At 43.2% G+C, this 21,818-nt stretch overlaps 1 protein-coding gene across 15 annotated transcripts in view; it reads right to left on the reverse strand.

The window, feature by feature from the left end:
* The window catches only part of NCAM1 (neural cell adhesion molecule 1), a 301,008-nt gene extending 300,688 nt beyond the window's left edge, over nucleotides 1-320 (reverse strand). For all 15 annotated transcript variants that reach the window (XM_059416966.1, XM_059416911.1, XM_059416957.1 and 12 more), the window contains exon 1: nucleotides 109-320. In XM_059416966.1, coding sequence (XP_059272949.1) covers nucleotides 109-160 — 52 coding nt within the window. In that variant the 5' untranslated portion in view covers nucleotides 161-320. The remainder of the gene's footprint in view (nucleotides 1-108) is intronic.
* Nucleotides 321-21,818: the final 21,498 nt, after the last annotated feature.

The raw sequence follows: 21,818 nt of genomic DNA on the forward strand, positions 1-21,818 counted from the left end.
AGCGTTCCACGTAAAGCCACCCCAGATAGCAGTGTCCTCGGGGGAGAAGGAGGGGTAAGGGGGCAATCAGTACATCAGCCTGAGAATAATCATAATTTCGAAATGTACCTGCAGTTCCCAGGAAAAACAAAGTCCAGATGAGATCCTTAGTTTGCAGCATTGTAATCTGCTGGCTGGGAGGGATGTTCTTGCCGCGATAAATTCTGTGCCCCACCCCTTGCAGAGTGTGGACGGCGGCAGAGCAAAAGACCTAGGGGCAGACAATTGCCAGGCTGAGTATGATTATTTTTGCAGAATTGTTTCCTGCCAGCGGCTGCCGAGCTGCGTTCACGCGCTGATCGGAGAATGAGTGACAGTCCCAGCCTCAGCACACTCGCAACTCGGAGATCCTTGCGCTGGCCCGGGTTCGCTTTGATGGAACTGGGGATGGGAGCGGGGGGCGGGGGGCGGGGGTGAGAACCTCACTGTGTCCTTCCACCACGCCGGCCACAAATAGTGCCGAACATCAAGGAGGTAAGAGAGACAGGGGAGGCAGATGCGGCCGCCTGCAAAACGCGGCCTGGAGCCGCCGGAGGAGTCGGGCTCTTTCACACGCAGTCTTCCAGGCAGAGCTGGGATTTCTTCTTTTCACACTTCTCCCCCACGCCTCCGTGGCCCCTCCTGCCATCCAGCCTTCCTTAATAGGGAAGGCGGATATTTTAATAACTAGTAAATAAAAGAAACAAAATCTTAGGTTTGGTTAGGTTTTCAAAGTTGTCGAATCTCCATTTAGATCTTAAGATCCTTGAAACACCAGTATAGCCTAGGATATTTCTTTTTTTTTAATGCAGGAAATTAAAAATTTGGAGAGGGATGGAGACAGATTGCTGTTGCAGGGTTCTGCTTTGTTTTGTTTTTGTTTGTTTGTTTGTAACTGGTTATGAAGTTTACTCTCCCACAGAGTGGCAACAGATCTCAGGAGAAGGAGGTGGGAAGCTACTTAAGTTCGAAAAAAACGCAGATGTTTAGAAGGGATTTCCAGAAACAACCAAAGGAAATGTTTCCTTGTTTATGAATGCTGAAATCTGTGGTCCCTTTATGAAGATCACTGAGCGTTTTACGTAGGTCTTTATAGGCAAGATATTAGATAATAATTTTTTTAATGGCACATAACCTCAGTTTTTAAAGATATTAATGTAGGATGTCCCTGAGGTACACACAAAGGTTTTCAGTAAATCTTACAGCTGTAAGGGAAGGGATGGGAAACATGTCTCAGCACCTGAGCAAGGCTTGAGTGTTTAAAGAATAAACGCTGAGGAAGAATCAAGGAGCACCAAAGGCCGGAAGAGCCTATTAGCCCAGCGCAGTGACACCTTCCCAGAGGAAGTCTGCCACAGTCAAAGCACCAATACACCAGTATCACCAAGTACTCCCTTTTTCTTTAAAGGTCAGACTCTCCACTGCTGTACTACTCTTTAAAAATCCATCCTCTGCTGGCCAGACAGCCAACCTCCATTACCAGAGAGGCTGGTATCTCCTCCCTGTCTCCTCCCATGTGTTAGACCAAGAGAGCCATTACCTACTCGCTATGACCTCTGGGACCCCTGAAAAATATTCCCCTTCCCAATGTTATTTTTTAAATATTTATTTCATACCAACTATAAGTGATTCAAAAATACAGAAAAGTAGAAATAAGGAACTAAAAACACCCCCAAGCCCCAGATTCCACAGATATCCATGGATTTTCTGTCTTTTCTATATGCATATGATTTTTAGAGTTAACATATAGTAGCAATTGGAATCTTCTTTATTTCCTCTAACATTTCATTATAAGCATTTTCCTAGGCTGTTAAAAGGGCTTCCTGAATTTTTTATAGCTGTGTAATATTTCTAGGTATTAATGGTTCCTCAGTGGTTTCTTCCTTGTTGGGTATTTAAATGGTTTCCAGAGTTTGATTGTATAAATAATGCTTTTTGAACATCTTTCAATAAATATTTATTGAAAAACCACTGTTTTTAGCCCCGTGCTGGATATAGTGGACTATATAGATTTCTTTAATGGTGGCTGCATTTAAGCATCTTTACCTTCAGATATGAGCTTCTACTAACATGTAAAATTACTTCTGTAACATGTAACATTAAGTCCAATGTATTAGACTCTTTCCTAAAAAAGAGATTTTGGTAGTAGGGAAAGATGGAGAGAACAAGCCTGAGGAGAAAAAGGAAAAACGTGAAGGCTGGGATAACCCAAAATAAAATTTTCCTAATTCTAATTTTACCAAGAGTGAGAGACACACCCTTTTCAGCAAACCTCCCTTCTTATAGAATGAAAAGATTCCTCACTATTTTTTCTCCCCAAATGTCCCTATTTTTAGCTCTTAAACGTAGGCAGGTGTGGAAATCCTATCTGACTTCAGCATGATTTTCTTTCTTTCTTTCTTTCTTTCTTTTTTTTTTTCCTCTCTCTCTCTCTCCAGCCCCTCCCTGCCGTGTGGCTGTTGATCTCTGTTGTAATGACTCATTCTAGAATTCTAGCCCACAGTCCACACGGCATGTGTCTCTCCTGTGTTCTTTTCACAGGATCTATCACTTGTCTCCAGTTTGTCCTCTTTCTACCCATCAGTGCCTACCCCAGTGAGCTCTGTATGTCAGTTCCTCCCTGAAACTCACTATGAAATGGGACAAAATTGTGGAGCTCCCCTGACGTCTTTTCCCGGAGGGAGTCCCAGGTGTCCCAGACTGTCAGACACACAGTAATGAGCGTCCGTCGTGTGCACATCCAGCAAGGGAAGCCGAGGAAGGAGCCACTGGGGACTGTGCTTTAGAGAGCCACCTCCATGGTAAAGCAGAAAATGGGCTACAGTGGCAGGCTAGGAAGGGATCACAGGTCCTAATCTAAGTAGTGTGGTAGGAAAGAAAGGGGAAAGAAAGCCCAACATGAGCCCAGATTGGAGAAATATTTCTAAGGCAAAAACAGCAGAACTAAAGAACTTTCTGGAGGTTGGGTTCTGAGACAGAGGAAGATGTCAAAGTGCTTTCATTCATTCAACAAATACTATCAGCTAAGTGCCTGCATCACTGTAGACACGGGATAGAGCAGTGGGCAAAACAGAATGTTCACCTCCGTTCTTCCATTCTTATGGGAAAGATAGAAACAGACAGATAAACAGCTAGTATGCTTGTGATGATGTGTGCTAAAGGAAAGACACAAGCTGAAGAGAAGTGTAAGTGCGGTCAGAGAGAGAGAGAACTGAAATAAATAAGATGACAGTTTAGAAGTTCCCTGGATTTGACTCTTGGAATGTCATCAGCAGTCTCTGAGAGAGCCCCGTGGAACTGTGGGAAGGAGGACGTGACTATCCCAGGAAGACAGGGTGGCTTGTCCAGGAAGGAGAAGCATGGAGTGTAGACACTCATCTGAGGAGTGGTGTGATAATGGGATAAGGACAGGAAGGCAGGCTTGGGGGGAAAGGAGGCTTGAAAGAAGATTTTCTTTTCTTCTCTTTCAGTATGAGGACTTTCGTGTTAGGTGATAAAGTACATGACATGCATTGCTAACCCCCTCTCACTACCACCACAACTTTGGGGTTTAAATTAGACTATTTGAAAGATGAAGTAGGTCTACAGCAAAGTGCTCCCCCTATGTTCTTCCCCATGTAGGGTTTCTTCCTTGTTGGTGCTGAGAAGGAGACCCCAAGCATGATCGCAGGGCCCACAGATATCCCAGGAGCTGTATCTCTCATTTGGCACAGGCAAAATGCATTCTGGGAAAAAAAAATTTCTGCCCCCAAATCACTTGATCATACATGCAAGAGCATACTTATGGTTTCTCCAGTCTATTCCATTGGTCTATAGTGTGTCTTTATGCCAATATCACACTGTTTTGATTATCATAGCTTTGCAGCAAGTTTTTAAATCAGGAAATGTGAGACCACCAACTTTATTCTTCTTTTTCAAGATTATTTTAGCTACTCAGGATCCCTTGAGAATCCATATGAATTTTAGGAATGACTTTTCCTATTTCTACAATAAGAAGATCATTGGCATTTGGGTAGAAACTGAGGGGTGCCATTTTCTAATACGCCCAGAGTTGTTCTTTGGGCTAGAATTGGAGCCAAGCAGACATCTTGGAGGTAAATATGCTTTAGGCATCTCACTCCGCAGCTGTGGGACACTGAGTCACAAGGAACCACCTATTATAGAGTGCCCTTTGGGTGAGCAATTCTTTTCAATGGACACAGAGAGAGATGAAACAGAATCCAATCACAAGAACCAGGCTGGAAAATGTGTGGTCAGCTCAGAGGACTTAGGGTGAGCTAGAAAAGGCAAGTTGGGTTTAAATGGTTTCTTGGCTCCAAACTGAACTCCCTTTTGTGGATTTAAAAAAAAAAAGAAAAGAAAAGAAAAATCTACTAACCAGGCGATTTAGCAGATTGGAGAAAGGAGCCAAGATCTCTATGTCAGGATCTTCTACATCAGAGTATGACTGAGCTGATGTTGGAGACCTAACAACTTCCTTTCTCCCTCTTACACAACCCACACACCCCAGTGGCGATGAAGTGAGGGGATGAAGTGAGGGGGATGAGCACTCGGGTCCTGTACTTTGAACATTCCAAGTTCAAATCCTAGCTTCTTCACCTATAGATAGGCTCTGTGGATTTGGGAAAATTATTTTACACCTGTAACCTTTGTTTTTCTTGTTTGTAAAATGGGACTAGAACAGCATCTATCTTTCAGACTTCTTGTGAACTTTAATTACAATAGCGTACATAGAGGGCTTAGTGCAGGCGTGACACTCTTCCATTCAACGTATATTGAGCACTGATCACATGTACTGTGTTAGCAGTAGGGAATTAAAGAAAAGGTGAACAGAATAACCTTGCTTACAAGGCTTATCAAGAAGACAATTAACCAGAGAGACGAACACCATTCTGAACTGTAATTAGAATCATGAAAGAAATAAACAGGATTCTTTGGTAAAGAATGACAGCAGCGATCTACTTTAGATGAAGGAAGCCTTCCCTAAGGACAGGTGACAGGTAAGTTGCCACCTAAAACATGAGAAGTACCCAAGGCATGGGAAGAACAGGTGGAGGTGCATTCCAGGAATGTGCAAAGACCCTGAGGTCAGGAAAAATGGCTACTTCTAGCAACGAATCGCATGTGAGCGGCTGGTACAGAAGGAGCAGAGAGGAGGAGGGACAGAAGAGAAGAGGCACACATGAGCCCCTCTGAAGGCTAAAGGAAGGAGTTCGTATTTTATTTTAAGTTCAAAGAAAGCCCCTGGAGGACTTTCAGCAGCAGAGTGACATGAGTTGTTTTACACATTTTAATAACCACTCTGACTGCTGGGTGGAGAATGGCCGATAGGGAGACAGGGATGGGTGCGGGGAGCTCAGAAACCACTGCGGAAGTCCAGGGAAGAGATGATGGAGGCAGGGAAGGGATGGGGTGGGAGATGGAGAAGAATGGAGATGAAATCGGCCAGACATGCTGCTCAGACGTCACTATGGAAGTCAGAAGACATCCAAATTCTGGAGCCATCCACACTCACATCATCTAAAACCATGAGAAAGGAATGACATCGCCTAGCAAAAAAAAAAAAAAAAAAAAAAAAATGGGGCAAAAAGACAGGGAGTTTCAGGAGTTTGGGTACAGAAAGCAAAACAAGCAAATGGACTGAGAGGAGGCACGAGGGTGAGGAGAGAGCCGAGCCTCAGGACGCAGACAGGAGAGACTTGTCAAAAGGCAGGACGCGTCACTGACAAGTGCTGCTGAGAAGCTAAGTGACATGAAGACGGAGAAAGGTGTCCACCAGCTCTGGGCACAGGAGGGTCATTAGCAGCACTGACAGGAACAGATTCATATGCGGGGCTCCCAGTGAGTGGCTAGTGAATGTGGGCTCTAACAATAATAAGAGACTCTCTACTCATTCCTTCTTTGAGCTTCTGTGATAATAGAAAGACATTTGGGAACGGTTCAGGGCACAGAAGTGCAGCATTCAGTGATTAGCTACTCACAAGGAGAAACTGATCTTATTTTAAGGTGTGAGCTAGAACAGCATGACACTTCCTGAGTGACTGCCTGGGTAGCTGTCGCCAACTAGGCCCCCAGAAGATTCCATAGATCCATGCTTGTGGGAGAGGGAAGAAACATTTTCCTTCTCCCCCTACTACATTTACTTCTCTGGTTTAATTCTGCTCCTCTCCCCACCCCACACACCTCTGTGTGTTCTGCGGTAGTACCGCTTCCCTTGATCGCACCCCAAAATGACTTCAGGGACCAACCCCAGCACCAAGGAATAGAGCCTACTGGGCAGAGCCGACACTAAATGTAGGTACTGCCAGGCTCACGTGTACATTGGAGCCAGAGGGGCCCGTCCATGGAGCCTGTGCCCACTGGTGGCGCCTTCTCTCCTAAGCGCAAGCACCCTGCAAAGTGAAAGACAGTGGAGGAAAAGGGAGAAACAGACGGCGAGCATTCGTTGCGGAAGGCAAATGCATTCTCCGCATTACCATCACGGCTACCTCCACTTCTTGGCCAGAAGACCCAAGGTGTCTCCCTCCTTGACGCAGCCACTGCATTATACCTCTCTTGGTCCACCCCAAGGAAACACGGTCCCCAGGAGGGTGGTGCTAATGGCTTCACACTAGTTACAGGATCCCAAAGAGCTGAGTTTGAAGTCGGCATGGGTCTAAATGATGCCTGCGTACACCTTCCAGAGGCTGGCAGCCATGTTTATCCTTGGGTGCCTGAGGGCCCGAGAACTCCTGGGAGCTTCAAGGAGATGCAACACTCATTCCAGCCACTCTCTTTGAAAGAGAAATTTTTTGTTGCATCAGCAAGAACCATGGAGTAAGCCTGGTATGTTCCAGGACACCAGCCCCCACCGCTCCCCAAACCACCATCTATCCCTGCATCAGAAAGGAAGATTCCACTCAGGGCCTCTCTGAGCAGAGGAGAAATGTGACAAACACCAGACCTCTGGGCAGAGCTGCCCCTCCCCCATGCCCTCACCCCACCCCGTCACTCCAGAGGTTTGTCGAAAGAATGGGATCAATAAACAAACCAAGCAAGGACCCGAGGCTCACTCTTTCTGGGACTTCGGTCCAAGATCTCTTGCCTGCTCTGTGGCTGCAGGTCGGCCTCCTTCCTCTCTCCGCAGCCCAGCCTCTGACTGATCTTCCTGCCTCCACTCACCCCCTTCAGATCCACTTCCACGACCACCAGAGTCATGTTCCTAAAAAGAATATTCATAAAAAGCTGAAAGTGACACTTCTCCACAGAAAATCATTTTTAATGGCTCCCTGTTTTCCTCAATGAAGTCCAGGCCCCATCAGGGACCCTCCCCCATCTCCCCTGAGGCCTCTTGCTTTGACCCCTTGAGGACCTGAGTACCCACACGCACCAGCCTGCCGGGCTCCTGCTGGCTGCCTGGCTGACTTTTGTTCATCCTTTAAGACTTGCTCATAAGGTCATCTCCTCTCTGACCTTCCCACCTCTTGTTCCTCATTTCCCCTGGGCCAGTGCTCTTCCCAGATGCTTCCAGAATCCCTTGGGCCCACCTCCATGATTGCTACTGACATGCTACATTACAGCCTAATTACCTAGTTCTGAATCCATTCCCTCACTAGCCTGTGACAGCCTTTAGGACACAGTCTTCCATTAATTTCTGTATCACCAGTACCTAGCTTGTCGCCTGGCACCTAACAGGTGTTCAGTGCTTATGGTGAGATTCATGAATAAACATCTGTACAACTTTCTTTCTGGACCACTTGTCTTGAATGTGGTAAAAGCTACCTTTTCGCCATGTGAGAGTTACTCAGAGAACAAAGTCTACAGTGGAGACAACTGTAGGCCTAATGAGTCAAGTCAAATTTCATCTTAAGATGAAATTTGGTCTCAAGATCTCAGGCCACGCTTTGAAACTAACTTTTCTGGTTCCGATCCTTCTATCCTTCTATCCTTAACTAATTGAGGAGATTCTATTTTCCCATCAGTCCCATCCCGGTTCTGTCTGTACCAGCTCAGACACCCTGGCACCCGGCCCCCCTCTGTGGTTGCTTCCCTCTTTACCTCAGTGCTTCCTCCGGGCGCTGGCCCAGCCGACTCCTGCAGAAGAGGTCTGTCCTGGTCCCCGTCTGCGTGGCTCCCTCCTCTCTTCCCCTGTGGCTGGCCCCCTCTTCCGCCTTTCTAAAGCTTGTTCCCTTCTGCCTTTGCCGGTGATGAAATGGGTGGGGGTGGGGACGAAATTCCATATCCCGGATTTTCCATCTTCCTCTTTGCTAGATATTCAGGTTGGCTTTTCCCTCTGTGATTTCTAAGCCAGGGAGTAAGGATGTTGCTGTTCTTAGGGAAAATGCCATGTGTCATGTCCTTGGGTCACCACACAGCCTCCAGCTGATCAGATGGCGACATTTTTACTCATTTTGTTCACTAAAGTACCAAGAACAACAGAGTTTCTGCGTTCATTTCACCTTACAGCAGCACAGGACTGCAGAGCAGGAAACAGGGCTTCCTGACTTCTCAGCTTCTGGCTCTGCCTTCCTTCTTGCTCCCGTCACCCACATTCCAAGGGCAGCAATGTTCTTCCCCAGCGTGATCCTCTGAACAGGGCTCGGGACTCCAGAAGAGCTTTGGATGATGTGGTTAGTGGGGCCACAGTCACCTCTGCTCAGGATGCTATAAATTAACCCACTCAATCCGGGGTCACTTGGGCTACCAGCAGGCTGATTTGCGTCAGAATCCCAGAACTGTGTCCTCTCCCCCTAATCCAGCCTGTGTCCTTGTCTGTTTCTTAGAAAGCCTGGTGTGAGGAAACATGCAGAACAAAAGAATGTTCATATTGCAAAATGATGGCTAATAAATTGCTTAAGTAAGACACTTTCCAGGTATGTCTAAATGTTTTATGTATGCACTTATTTATTCAAGCGCCCTCCATATTCCATTCTGTATTCTTTTCCGTGACACAATCAGGTGATAAACAAGGTACCAGCTCCTTCCTCACAGGTAAAGGAAGAAGGGGATAGACTAAAGAGATAAACATTGTTACATGCATTCTGGGACAACCTTGTTGTCCCACTTCTTAAACTCACGTGACTCTCTGAGGTGGTGGACAAAGTTCTAGAATTTGTCCAAGGGCCTGAGCCCTTGAACAAAACTAGCCACATGGATATCCTTACCTTCAGGGTGCCAGAGAGGTGGAACTCTCCTACACCTGTACAAGAATCAGATACTTAATGAGCATCTTGATGAACATCCACAGGTTCCAAAACCTGAGTTCTTTCTCACTACGCTCTCCTCGAAACCAGCCTGGAAGATTTACTACTTTCGAAGGGACTGGGGGCAGGGAAACATAAATCTAGAGAGGTAGAAGCTACTACCAATGGAAGATCAAAATCAGGAATGAAGATAAGTTATCCTTGAAATCTACACGAACATCAGTGAGGCATGGGATCCTTTTGACACAATTCAGATACACCTACCAAATTTACAAGCACTCATAGAATACACACAAGAAATGAGGCACTGCTATCATGAGCTCTTTTAGGGTTTTAATAACTAGGACTTGGTTCAAAGTCCCATTATGTAATGGCCTATTTCTGGCTAAAATTTGTATTACAACAAGGTTTCCGAATATAAGGAAAGAGCCTGCCACCTCTCCTTAGTCCTTCGTTTCCCGTACACATTAGCAGTAGATGAGAGCACAGGAAACTGGGGTTGATTTCCACTTATTTCTGAAATAATATCCTAGCAATTAGCTATAAATTGAAAAGTGATAAATATGCATAAGAAAGCCAAGCTTTGGAGGAGTGAGCAGCCCCCCACACAGAGCGAGATCAGCAGAGCTGTACAATTATGGAAATCCTTATAAAAATCTGGGACTCAAGATAAACCTCAACCTTTCCTAGACATAAATGTTGATTCATAGGTGGTCCAAATGAGATCATTATGCACCACATTAGGCAACATCACATACTGTTTGTCTAATAGCATCATGCTTAGTCACAGAGGAAATCAGATCCCAAATATCAGAGAAGAGTCCTCCTAGACCCTCATCATTTTGAAACACACACACACACAGGCACACACACATGCACACACGTATGCACACGCAAATGTATGCCCTTCTGCTCTTAAATTAGTGAGAAATTTTTGCATTCTGAAATTGCTTGTGAGTTTAAATCCCAAGATTGCAAAATGATGCAATTATATGGTAATATGGCCTACCACCTGGGTAAACATAGCTCAGCTGCCATCACCAGTGGACTTGAAGGGACTGGATTGTTTTCCAGGGCCAGCTTCTCTAAGATACACCAGCATAAAGGGACTTGTTTGGCTTTTAAAGGAATGTCACCCATTCATTTGCTTGTACCTGGTGTGGGCTATCTGGCTGCTAATGAATGCGTTTCTGGGCCACCATCTACTGTAGTCATTTCACATGTGCTCTCTCATATGCATTTATTTTAATATGATTTTACAGCTCAGAGCATTAAAAAGACAAACAGACTGATAGAAATATACATATATGTTCTATATTCCAAACACAAGCGCTAAAGATCTTTCAAACTTTAATTATTTTTTAATCTTTTAATCTTCTAAAATAATCACCGTGTTTAGATCTGGGGACTTGCTGTTATCTTCCATTTGTGCAAACAACCAGAATGAATGCAACCACCGTGCAGTATCAACCTGACATTCGACGAATATTAATTGAGCACTTAATATGTGCCAGGCGCTGAGCTAGGTTAGGTGCACATATGCTATGAACAACTGTTTGGACCTATGCGAACTTTATTCTAGGTAAGATATTTGTTTACTGTGTTAGTAATTTGTTAAAAATTTATTTACTTAAAATAAACTAAGGAGGGCACCTCTAAATGAGACTATTCTGTGTTTTTTATGCACGTAAATGTCAGATATAATAAATTAGATTTGAATGTATTTAGAGCATGCTAAGGAAGAAAGCAAGTTCATTATTTTTTACTCATTTTTTAAAATGAGAACCTGTGTCTACACTAATCTTCCTGATATAATTCTTCTTTTTGCTGTCACTTTCCTATGTAAACATGATACAGGGTGTCATCTGGGACACCAAGCCTCAATGTCCCTTCCTGGACTTCTAGCCCAGCCTCCCCCTATCTTACTGAGTTAATTTCTCACTGTTTTCTGGCATGAATTCTCTAGTAAGGTCAAATTGTTTCCCTTCTGCTCCCTCTACACTTAGCCTGCTAATTCAGTCAGCCACTCAGAAAACATTTACTGAAGGCTTGTGTTACATGCCCGGCTCTGTGATGGGGCCTGGACACGAAAAGGAGGCAGTTTTTGTTTTTAAGAAGTTCACAGTCTGTGGAGTGCGGATGGAGAGACAGACCCACAATCAAATAACCACAAATGACACGCAGTTGGGGGCCCTGAGGAGGAAATAACCGTGTGTCTATGTGTTGGGGTGTGTGTGTGTGTGTGTGTGTGTGTAGGACCGAGGGTGAGGGAGAGGTCAAGGACAGCTTCATGGGGGGCAGACTGGTGGAGCTGACCGCTGGACATCTGCCAAGCGAGCACAAGGGGAGAGGGTGTATTTGGGCAGCGGGAACATTCTGCTCACAAGAACATGCCACGAGCTTGGGATGCTCCTCACGCCATGCTCTTCCTTCTTGTCTGGGCCATTAAACTCCACTTTGTCGTCACTCCTGGACCAGCACATGCATTCCTAAGACGGGGAGGAAGCCTGGAGACTGTTCGACCCAAGTCCCTCATTTTACAGAGATGAAATCTGAGGCAAAAGTGTGAAGTCGTGGATCATGTTTTGACACGTGGTCCAGCCTCACCAAATGTGTGTGTTTGTTCAACACATGCTTATTGGGTATTGATTGTGTATAAGGCACTGTAAGGTACATGAAGACATATTGAAGCTCAGTGTCTCCTTCTCCACAAGAATTTATTTCTCATTAGAAATATGTGAGCTGGAGGTTCAGAGCACTTTCGTGTCAGACCGACCTGAGTTTGAAGCCTGACCCTGTGACATTCCTGCTGGTGACCTTGGACTAGTTACCCTCAATAAAACTAAACTTCCTCTTACATGAACAAGGATAATAATATAACCTTCTTCATAGGTTTGTTATGAGAATTTGGTGATAACATTTGCAGAGCACTTAGCACTTCATAAATCTTAGTGATTAGTAGTATAGCCTTAACATAAGAAAATTAAGTGATGGTACAGAGTAGATACTCAATTAAAAAAAGAGCTGTATGATTAATTAATTAAAGTTTCGATTCCAAGGTCTTTACCTGATCAAAAATTAACATATAGTTCCTTGAGAATCTGGGTCCCTCAAAGCTTTGTGTCAGGCCAAATTAATATGGAGATTTTTGCCCCCAAGGTCCAGTAACCTCTTGCAGTATAATAAATACTAATTACTCCATTAATATCATGAAATCTTTAACACTGGTAGATCTGGACACCATCCTAAAAATCAGCCGTTCTGTAGGAGAAGAGCCCCTTCCTGGTTTTATAGGTGACAGCGATGTGGCCATCTACACTCTGCTTTACCCCATCTGGATCCCATGGGGAACTGTGAAATCATCTCTTGCTATCTGAAACATTGACAGGAAAAAGAAAGAGGCACTCTAGAAGGAAGGACAAGAATTAAGGAGAAAAGATACATGGAGATAAGTTGTGACTGTATGTAAGATGAAACTTCTGAATGGACTGGACTGCCTTCTAAGTAGTTGAGGTGTGGAGGGGTGTCTCATGACTGTAGGGATTCCAGAAGAGATAAGACCAACTGTCATCATTTTGTGGGAGAGATGGTTGAAGTGGCTGGGAAGTAGAATCAGCAGTGCTTAGCTTCCTTTCAATAATAAGCTTCTATAATTCTATTAAGCCATTCAACCAAATATTGATTGATTATCTATTACGTAGTAAGTCCCCATTGAGCATGCTAGATACACAGTGTCTCTGTCCTCATAGAGATGACATGCTGCTGAACTGCTACAAATCCCTCAGTGAGGGGACAAGGGAGCTGACCCTCTCCTTTAGGTGTAGGAATACAAGATGCCCGGTTACAACAAGATCTATCTTCTCCCTAAGAAAATCAGGCAAGAGGAGGAACGCAGAGTTCCAGACATGGAATAAATCACGAACAACTATAACGCTGGGGCTAAAACCTTCCCTAACCACCGTGGTAATGCTCCAATCATCAAAACCGTGCCAGGTAAAGTAACAACCACAACTTCCATATCTGCCTGTTTTTTATCTCACATGCCGCACCGTCTAGCCCCAACCTTTGACTCTGTCACCATCCCTGGTTCGAGTTTGGGTTTGAACAGCTGCCCAGCCCATCAGGGCTTCAGGGCGTTGCAGCAGTAACTCATGCAAAGACATTTAAGAGCTCACAAGTCCTCAACAGACTAAAAGCAGAAAGAAATGAAATTCCATAGCAACAGCATGTCACTCTAAATCATCACTGCTGTTTCACGAACAAAGTGAGGATTGAAATAGAAAATATAGCAGGGAGCGGGACCAGTTCAGCAGAAACGATCAACTATTTTCTGGGAATTAGATCACTTTGGCTAGAGACACAACAATATGCTCATTTTTATTAGCTAAGCTGTTGAATGCTAAAGCTAGAAAAACTTGTCATTATTTGTAACTTTCTCTCTCACCGTGGCGGGGGTGGGGGGAGGAGGGGGAATTTATTCCCTTGCCTTGTTCTTTGCATCCAGATACCAGGACTGATGGAGAGAGCCAGAATGAATTCAGAAGAGGGAAACTGAACACTGCAATTGAAAACCTTTACTGATTTGATTAAGGTTTCCCTTTACAATAAGTATCCCAGCTGCCAAAAAGTAGCTAGTAAACATTTGGGAGACTGAGCGGGAGACTTACATCATTGTGGGATTTGCTAATCATCCATTTCTGTTTAAAAAATGAAAATGTACCCCAAACGAGCTCTCCTAGATGTGAAAAGGCTTGCAGGAAGCTACATTGGCTCAGTAAGGGCTCTGACCACAAACACAGCTTAGAGTAAATAAGATCTGAGGTCCCTGACACAACTTTCCAACATAAACAGCAAAGGGAAGCCTCTTGGAAACTACTTGATAAACTGTTTAATAACTGCTTATCTTAGAGTTAGCTCAAGACTGCTAATGTTGGAAGCGATACAGCCTCAGAGGAGAGCAGGCATTTCCTGCAGTGTAGCTGGACATGAAGGGGGTTTCTTTTAGTCATTTGTTTAGACAGGACAAGGAGAAGTGGGAATCCATTCTTAGGTATAAAAAGGAAGAGGATTCATGTGTGCTCATATATTCAAGAATGGTAAAAACCCCAAGACTCAGGTTTTAAAATTCAGACAAAATCTTTTTTCCCCCTGTCCTGACAATAGACTGCTGTGTCCTTACATGTGTTTCTCTCAGAGCAGTTTTGTTCTAGAGACTCTGAAAAACTAATAAACAAACGTTAGTTCTGCTAATGTTTTCACCACAGGTGGCTGCAGGATGGCTGGACCGTCCAACAGAGATCTTTCGAGTCTACAAGCAAACTTTTGTGAAAGGTCCCTCTGGGTTTGATCCCCTTAGCCTCATTACCATTCCCTAAGGATTCCTCCATCTCATCCGGGCCCCTCTTGTCAGGATTTATCAAAGTAATAGGTATTTATCCACCACCACTGTTTTTTTTTTTTTTTCTATTTGACTTGACAATGTGATGTCATTGTTGCCATCTTACATCATTTTGCCATCTTACAAGCAGACTGGATTTTCAACAACAAACATTCATGGAGTCCTAATACCTGGGGGTGTCAAATGGATGTTCTTTCATTTATTTGCCGTCTTTACACCACGGAGAAAAGGTGCAATTAATCTTCTTTACACACCATATGTACTATCTCATTTAATTTTCACAATAGCACTGTGAGGTCAACTTTACTAATACTGCCTTTAGTTTGCTGATTAAGAAACAGACAAACCTGATGTTCACAGAAATAACCCACCCTCTGGTGTATTCTTCACAGAGCAAAGTAGTCTTTAAGAATATAAATTGGAATGCTTTCATCTAAGATGCAGTAACATTGACCAGATTTGCTTCCCCATTGGAAACTATTAAAAACTGGACAAAATTAATGAAACGATTATTTTTAAGACATTGGACATCAAGCAGCTAAGGACAGTGATCCCTGTGTGATAGGGAACAAAAGAAAGGAGCCCTCCAGTTCCCCAGCTTGCTCCCTATTGTTTCCTATGTCAAGGACTCCCTGAGTTGAGGAGACACAGCAAGAAGTCCAGGGAGGCCAAAGGAGCTAAGGTTCTTAGAACAAATGGGAGAAGAGAGAATGTATGGCAGACAACTCTGGTCATCCATAGAGAGTTCCATCACGTCTTCAGTCAAGCACTAATCAGTTCATACATGTGAGGAAATTGTCCGAGACTGGGAAGAGCACCACCAAAGCAGTCATAATGAGGGAGCAATCACCGGAGATCACACAGGAGCGTGAATCGTCTCTTTTCCCACTATCCAGAGTGGGGAACCTCACAATTATTGGGGCATCAAGTAGGCTTTGAGTAGCATACTCAAAAGCATTTTGCCTCAGAAGTGGAGTACAATTTGTCCTAGACAAAATGCTACTCTGGCCTCACTTAAGGAAGCTTAAAAGCAAGAAACAAAAGGATCAAGATGTTTCCAGTGTATCTCAGAACAAAGCTTAAGGACAGCTGCAGGAATACAAGAATATCTTGCATCGAACAAAATAAAATTCACAATTACATTCCAATGAAAAAATAATAAGCATGCTAAAAAGGAAGAATATACAAAGTCCTGATGAGAAGAAAATCACGATCGTATCAGCAGAGAAGTATTTCTGTTTTAGTAGTCTTCGCTCCGAAATTATTCTTTATTATTGGACCATAATTATGTCAGTCTTTAGCAGAAGTCATAATCACACATTGCTTATTTGTTTGCATTTTTATGATCTGTCTCTCTACTAGGCTCTACTAGGCTGTGAGCAGATCACGTCTTATCACACTGGCCACATAACTGACACACTGACGTTCTACCACCTCTGTGTTCCCATGTACCCCTAATCCTAGCCTGACAATTTCCCCTCTAGTAATAGCTTTTCATACCAGCCACCTTCAGAAGGCATGCACAGTCTTGAGCAATAAAAAAAAAAAAAAAAAGTCAACTTACATTCTGAATGTTTTATTTAAAATCAGAGCACAAAGCAATAGCTTTGAAAGCCAAAGTTTTGGTTTGCAAGAGTTGCTCTTTGAGAGGCCAAAAAAGGCCTACTTCCTCTTTGTTTAAAATGATGCCGGGTTTATATACAATACAATGTACAGATTTTAAGTTCTGAGAAATGTAGACACCTGGGTCACCTCCACTGCATTTAGCAGAGAACATTTCTTTCACTCAGGAAAAGGTGTCCCTTTCTGGTCAAGAGTCTTTCTACTCTTTCCAAACAGAGACAATCACTGTTCTGACTTTGGTCTGTTCTAGAACTTGATATACATGGAATTACAGCTGACCCTTAGACAATGTGGGGGTTAGGGCTGCTGGCCTGCTGTGCAGTCAAAAATCTTCATGTAACTTTTGACTCCCTAAATGCTTCGCTACTAACAGCCTGATAACCAGAAGCCTTAAGATAACATGAACAGTGGATTAACATGTATCTTGTGTATGGATTACAGCCTGTACTCTTATAATAAAGGAAACCAGAGAAAAAGGAGCTATTATAAGAAAATCATAAAGAAGAGAAGGTACATTTACAATACTGTGCTGAATTCCTTGAAAGCAGCGTTCTGTTGCATTGCATGGATATATCACAGTTTATTTATCCCTTGCTCTGTTGCTGGATACTCGAACTTTCCTATTTTTAGCTATTATGAATAAAGCTCTTATGAACATTATTGTACAGGAGTTTTTGTGTATATATATTTTCTTTCTCTCAGGTTAACACCTGTCAGGTGATGGGTCATAGGGTAGAAGTATGCTTAATTTTATAAGAAATTGCAAAATTCAAACAGTCAACAGAACTAAAAGGCAACCTACAGAATGGGAGAAGATATCTGCAAATGACTGATCAGATAAAGGGCTAGTATCCCAAATCTATGAAGAACTTATCAAATTCAACACCCAAAAAACAATCCAGTCAAGAAAGGGGCAGATGTCATGAACAGACATTTCTCCAAAGATGACATTCAAATGGCCAACAGACACATGAAAAAATGCTTCATATCACTCAGCATCAGGAAAATACAAATCAACACGACAATGAGAAAAACCTTATACCAGTCAGAATGGCTAAAATTAACAACTCAGGAAACAACAGATGTTGGCGAGGATGCAGAGAAAGGGGAACCCTCCTACACTGTTGGTGGGAAGGTAAACTGGTGCAGCCATTCTGGAAAACAGTATGGAGGTTCCTCAAAAAGTTAAAAACAGAGCTACCCTATAAGCTAGCAATTGCACTACTAGGTATTTACTCAAAGGATACAAACATAGTGATTTAAAGGGGTCCAATGCTTATAATAGCACTATCAACAATAGTCAAAATATGGAAAGAGCCCAGATGTCCATCAACAGATGAATGGATAAAGAAAATATGATACACACACAAACACACACACAGAGGAATATTACTCAGCCATCAAAAAATAATGAAATTTTTCCATTTGCAATGAGTGGATGGAACTGGAGGGTATTATGTTAAGTGAAATAAGTCTGTCAGAAAAAGACAATACCATATGATTTCACTCATTTGTAGAATTTAAGAAACAAATCAGCTCAACATAGGGGAAAGGAAGGAAAAATAAAATAAGATAAAAACAGGGAGGCAAACAATAAGAGACTCTTAACTACAAGAAACAAACTGTGAGTTGCTGGAAGGGAGGTGGGGGGGAGGGGAAACTGGGTGATGGGCATTAAGGAGAGAACTTGATGGAATGTGCGCTGGGTGTTATATGCAACTGGTGAGTCACTAGATTCCACCTCTGAAACTAATAATAGGGTATATGTTAACTAAATTGAATTTAAATAAAAAATTAGAAAAAAAAAGAAATTGTGGGGCGCCTGGGAGGCTCAGTGGGTTAAGCCTCTGCATTCAGCTCAGGTCGTGATCTAAGGGTCCTGGGATCGAGCGCCGCACTGCTTCCCCTCTCTCTCTCTGCCTGCTTGTGATCTCTCTCAGTCAAATAAATAAATAAAATCTTAAAAAAAAAAAGAAAGAAATTGCAAAGCTGTTTTCCAAAGAAGTTAAACCATTTCATCTATCATCCCTGGACGACAGCCCCAAGTGCTCCGCATCCTTCCCTGACTTTGGTATTACCCGTACTTTGGAGTCTAGCCTTTTTTATTTGTATTTTAATTTTTATTCATTTGAGAAAGAGAGCATGCAAGCAGGGGGAGGGGCAGAAGGAGAGGGAGGGAGAGAATCTCAAGCAGATTCCCCACTGAGGGTAAAGCCCCAAACGGGGCTCGATCTCACAACCCAGAGATCATGACCTGAGCTAAAATCAAGTGTCAGACACTTAACTGACTGAGCCACCCAGGCGCCCCAGGATTCTAGCCATTTTAATGGATGTGAAATGATATCTCATGAGGATTTTAATCTGCATTTCTCTGATGACCAATGGTTTCAGCACCTTCTCATGTGCTTATTGGACATTCACAGAACCTTCTTTTTTTTTTTTTTTTTTAAGATTTTATTTATTTGACAGACAGAGCTCACAAGCAGGTAGAGAGGCAGGCAGAGAAGAGAGAGAGAGAGGAGGAAGCAGGCTCCCTGCTGAGCAGAGAGCCCGATGTGGGACTCCATCCCAGGGCCCTAAGATCATGACCTGGGCTGAAGGCAGAGGCTTAACCCTCTGAGCCACCCAGGCGCCCTTCACAGAACCTTCTTGATGAAGTTACAATTCCAGGTGTTTGGTCATTTAAAGAAATTGGATTGTCTGGCTTTGCATTACTGAACTATCGGCATTTCTCATAAATTTTGCAGTTAGACCTTGGTCAGATAGGCACATCATGAATACTTCTCCCACTCTGTGGTTTGTCTTTTATCTTAACAATATCTTTTGAGAAGAGTTTTTTTTGCTTGTTTGTTTGTTTGTTTGTTTTTAGTTTGGACAAAGTTCAATTTATCAGTTTATGAAAAGGGTCCGACATTCAAAAAGTTGAGTCCTGAAAAGAATAGCATATAAAGCTTATGCCACAAACAATATTTCTGAAGGGATTCATGATGATTTAAGAGCTGGTTTTTCTTACTGCTCAAGAGGAGATTAAAAGCCTATTCTGGGTTGAAAAAAGAAAGTTTGGGGAATGGGAAAAGAAATCAAAACAAGGGGGTCCTGCATCCCCTCTTCCCAGTAAGGGATCCACGGCTCAGTCAGGGTCTGGGGACCCCAGAATAGAGGAGACCTGAGGGATTACCTAGGGAAACAGAAAGCCTAGATGAAAGGCTCAGGGAAAGGCAGCAGTGGTGGGAGAGGGGGACAGGCAGAGAGCCCTGGGGAGGCATTGGGAGGTACTATCACTCTCAGGGAAGATGGGGGAAACAGACAAAAAAGAGCTCTAGATGTCCCATGGGAGAGAAGAGTGCTGAGAAAAGGTGAGCTAATTCAGAGTGGTCTGGATTTGGGATAAGGAGGACTCAAAGCAGTTATGCCCAGAATCCAGAGACCTTCGTGAAAGCATAGGTCACAGGAGCAAAGGGCAGAACCTAAGGACAAGGGCAAAATAAGGCAAAGTTGAACCCAGTGAAGGCCCATGTGGACAACAGATCACTGTGAATGAGACCTCACTTTCCTCTGGAACCCCCTGGGAACTTTAATTACTCCTCAAGGGAAGGGGGAAGGAGAGGAAGGAAAACTTGAACCAATTCCTCACCCAAAACAGACTGTTTTAATCCAGAAGGAAGTGAGCTATACCTGGAATTGCAAGATTGTTTCCTACTCTCAAAAGGATGGGAGCCTTTGAGAACCAAATTAAATTGAATTATAAAGAAACAAAGTTTCATACCTACATGCCTGAGTTTTGGGAGTGAAATTACACCAGGGATAATTACAAGGTCTTCAGGGCAGCAACTATTTCTGTGCTGTTCACCAACTTGTATTCCCGGCGTAGAACTGTGCCAAGCACATAGCAGGTGGTCAAGCAGTAGCTTTGAGTGGATGAAAGAAAATGGCCCAACACTGGTGGAGTGAGGTTTGTGTGACCTTAAATACCCCAATTTTCTGGCTCTTAGGCTTCTTCCGTCCTCACACAGTGAAGTTGAGGACAAATCAGCCGTGTACTTGGAATATAGCAGCAGTGGAAATAGACATTTTGTTTTCCCTTTGCTTACCAATTGATAAGCCATTATTTCCCTAAACCTGCCTTTATAAATGGGGAGGGGGTATTTTATCTGTTAAATTCATCCCGGGATGCCATATCATATAAAAATGATTACTTCTGTATGATTCAATATTCTTAACTCTTTACACAGTTTATGGCCACTGACGTGTCCTCTGGGAGCTTAGAAGATCTTAAAAACACACTTAGAGTAAAAAACAGCACACATTTGGTTATTTATTTATTGGTGAGGGGTTTTTTTTTCATAAGCAATGTCAGACATTCCATGTCTCCAGATGAATTTACAAGAGCAACAAAGGTCCTTTTTCTGAAAAACTTAAGGAAAATGGTAGATATAAAGAAAATGTATTCCACTTTGTAAGGGCTTATAAAGGATCCCAAGAACCTTCTGATGGCACTTTAGGGGAGGAAATATGATGTGTAGTTCTTAAGAGAACTGGCTTTGGAATCAGACTTCATCGGATACTGAGGCTCTGCCACTTACCAGCAATGGGAATTTGGGAAGTTTTGCAAAGTCGGAGCTTCAGGTAAGTCACCTCTGGGAAATTTAGACTATTAAATGAGATAATATGGGCTCAGCTCAGAACCTGGCACATATTAACCACATGATTTATTTTAGCTACTTTATCATTATCATCTTTGTTTTTATTCACTGACATTCTGAAACTGGAACAAAGCACTGATGTGCTTCTTTTCTTGATACTAGTGATGTCTGGACACAGATATGTGAGATTGTTAAAGCCTTTCCTTGTGCCAGGTGTTAGGTTTTCAGAAATCAAAGTCACACACCCAGGTGCCTCTGTAAACACATATGAAAAAGATCAGAAGTAAAATCATTTCCAGGGGGCACCATTTCTTTGATGGCAATCTAAACGGCATCTTAGGGCTCTAAAAAGAAGTTTAGGTTTCTCCTGGGGAATGAGAAAACATACACAGAAAAACTTGGACTAAACTTGTTTCTTTTTGTAACTGCTATTTGCAATTCCCTAAGGACCTGCTCCACTGTAGCAGCAGGGGGTTGTGAAGAACAAATGGGTTCCTGACTTCCCCCTTAATCTGGTGAGGGGCCATGGGCTTTCAAAATCATTTTGAAAGGAGACCCAAACTTAGGCCAGAACTTATTAGCTGTCTGGTGAACCTCCTGTAAATCTTCAAGCAAACAGAAGTTGATTTGAACCCGTTCAGAAAGCATTCTTCATTTGATCCCCCTATAAAACCTAAGTTATTTCAATATAATTCAATCGAAGTGAGGCAACTGTCCCAGAAATCAGAAAAAGCCTACTTGTTTCATGTCAGCTTAGTTGTTCTTTTGCTAAAGAAATGAACCTAAGGCCATGGACACCACATCCCGAGCCCACTCGGGGACTTTCCACAGGGCAGCTGGGACAGTGGTGGCTCCCAGACAGCACTCGGGAACAAAGACAGAGGCTTTGAACAAAGCAATAAAACAAAGGGTTGCAAGTAGGGGAGGGGGGCAGTGCTGACTTCTTTCTAGGGT

Source organism: Mustela nigripes, chromosome 1, assembly GCF_022355385.1.
Source record: "Mustela nigripes isolate SB6536 chromosome 1, MUSNIG.SB6536, whole genome shotgun sequence".
Classification (NCBI taxonomy): domain Eukaryota; kingdom Metazoa; phylum Chordata; class Mammalia; order Carnivora; family Mustelidae; genus Mustela; species Mustela nigripes.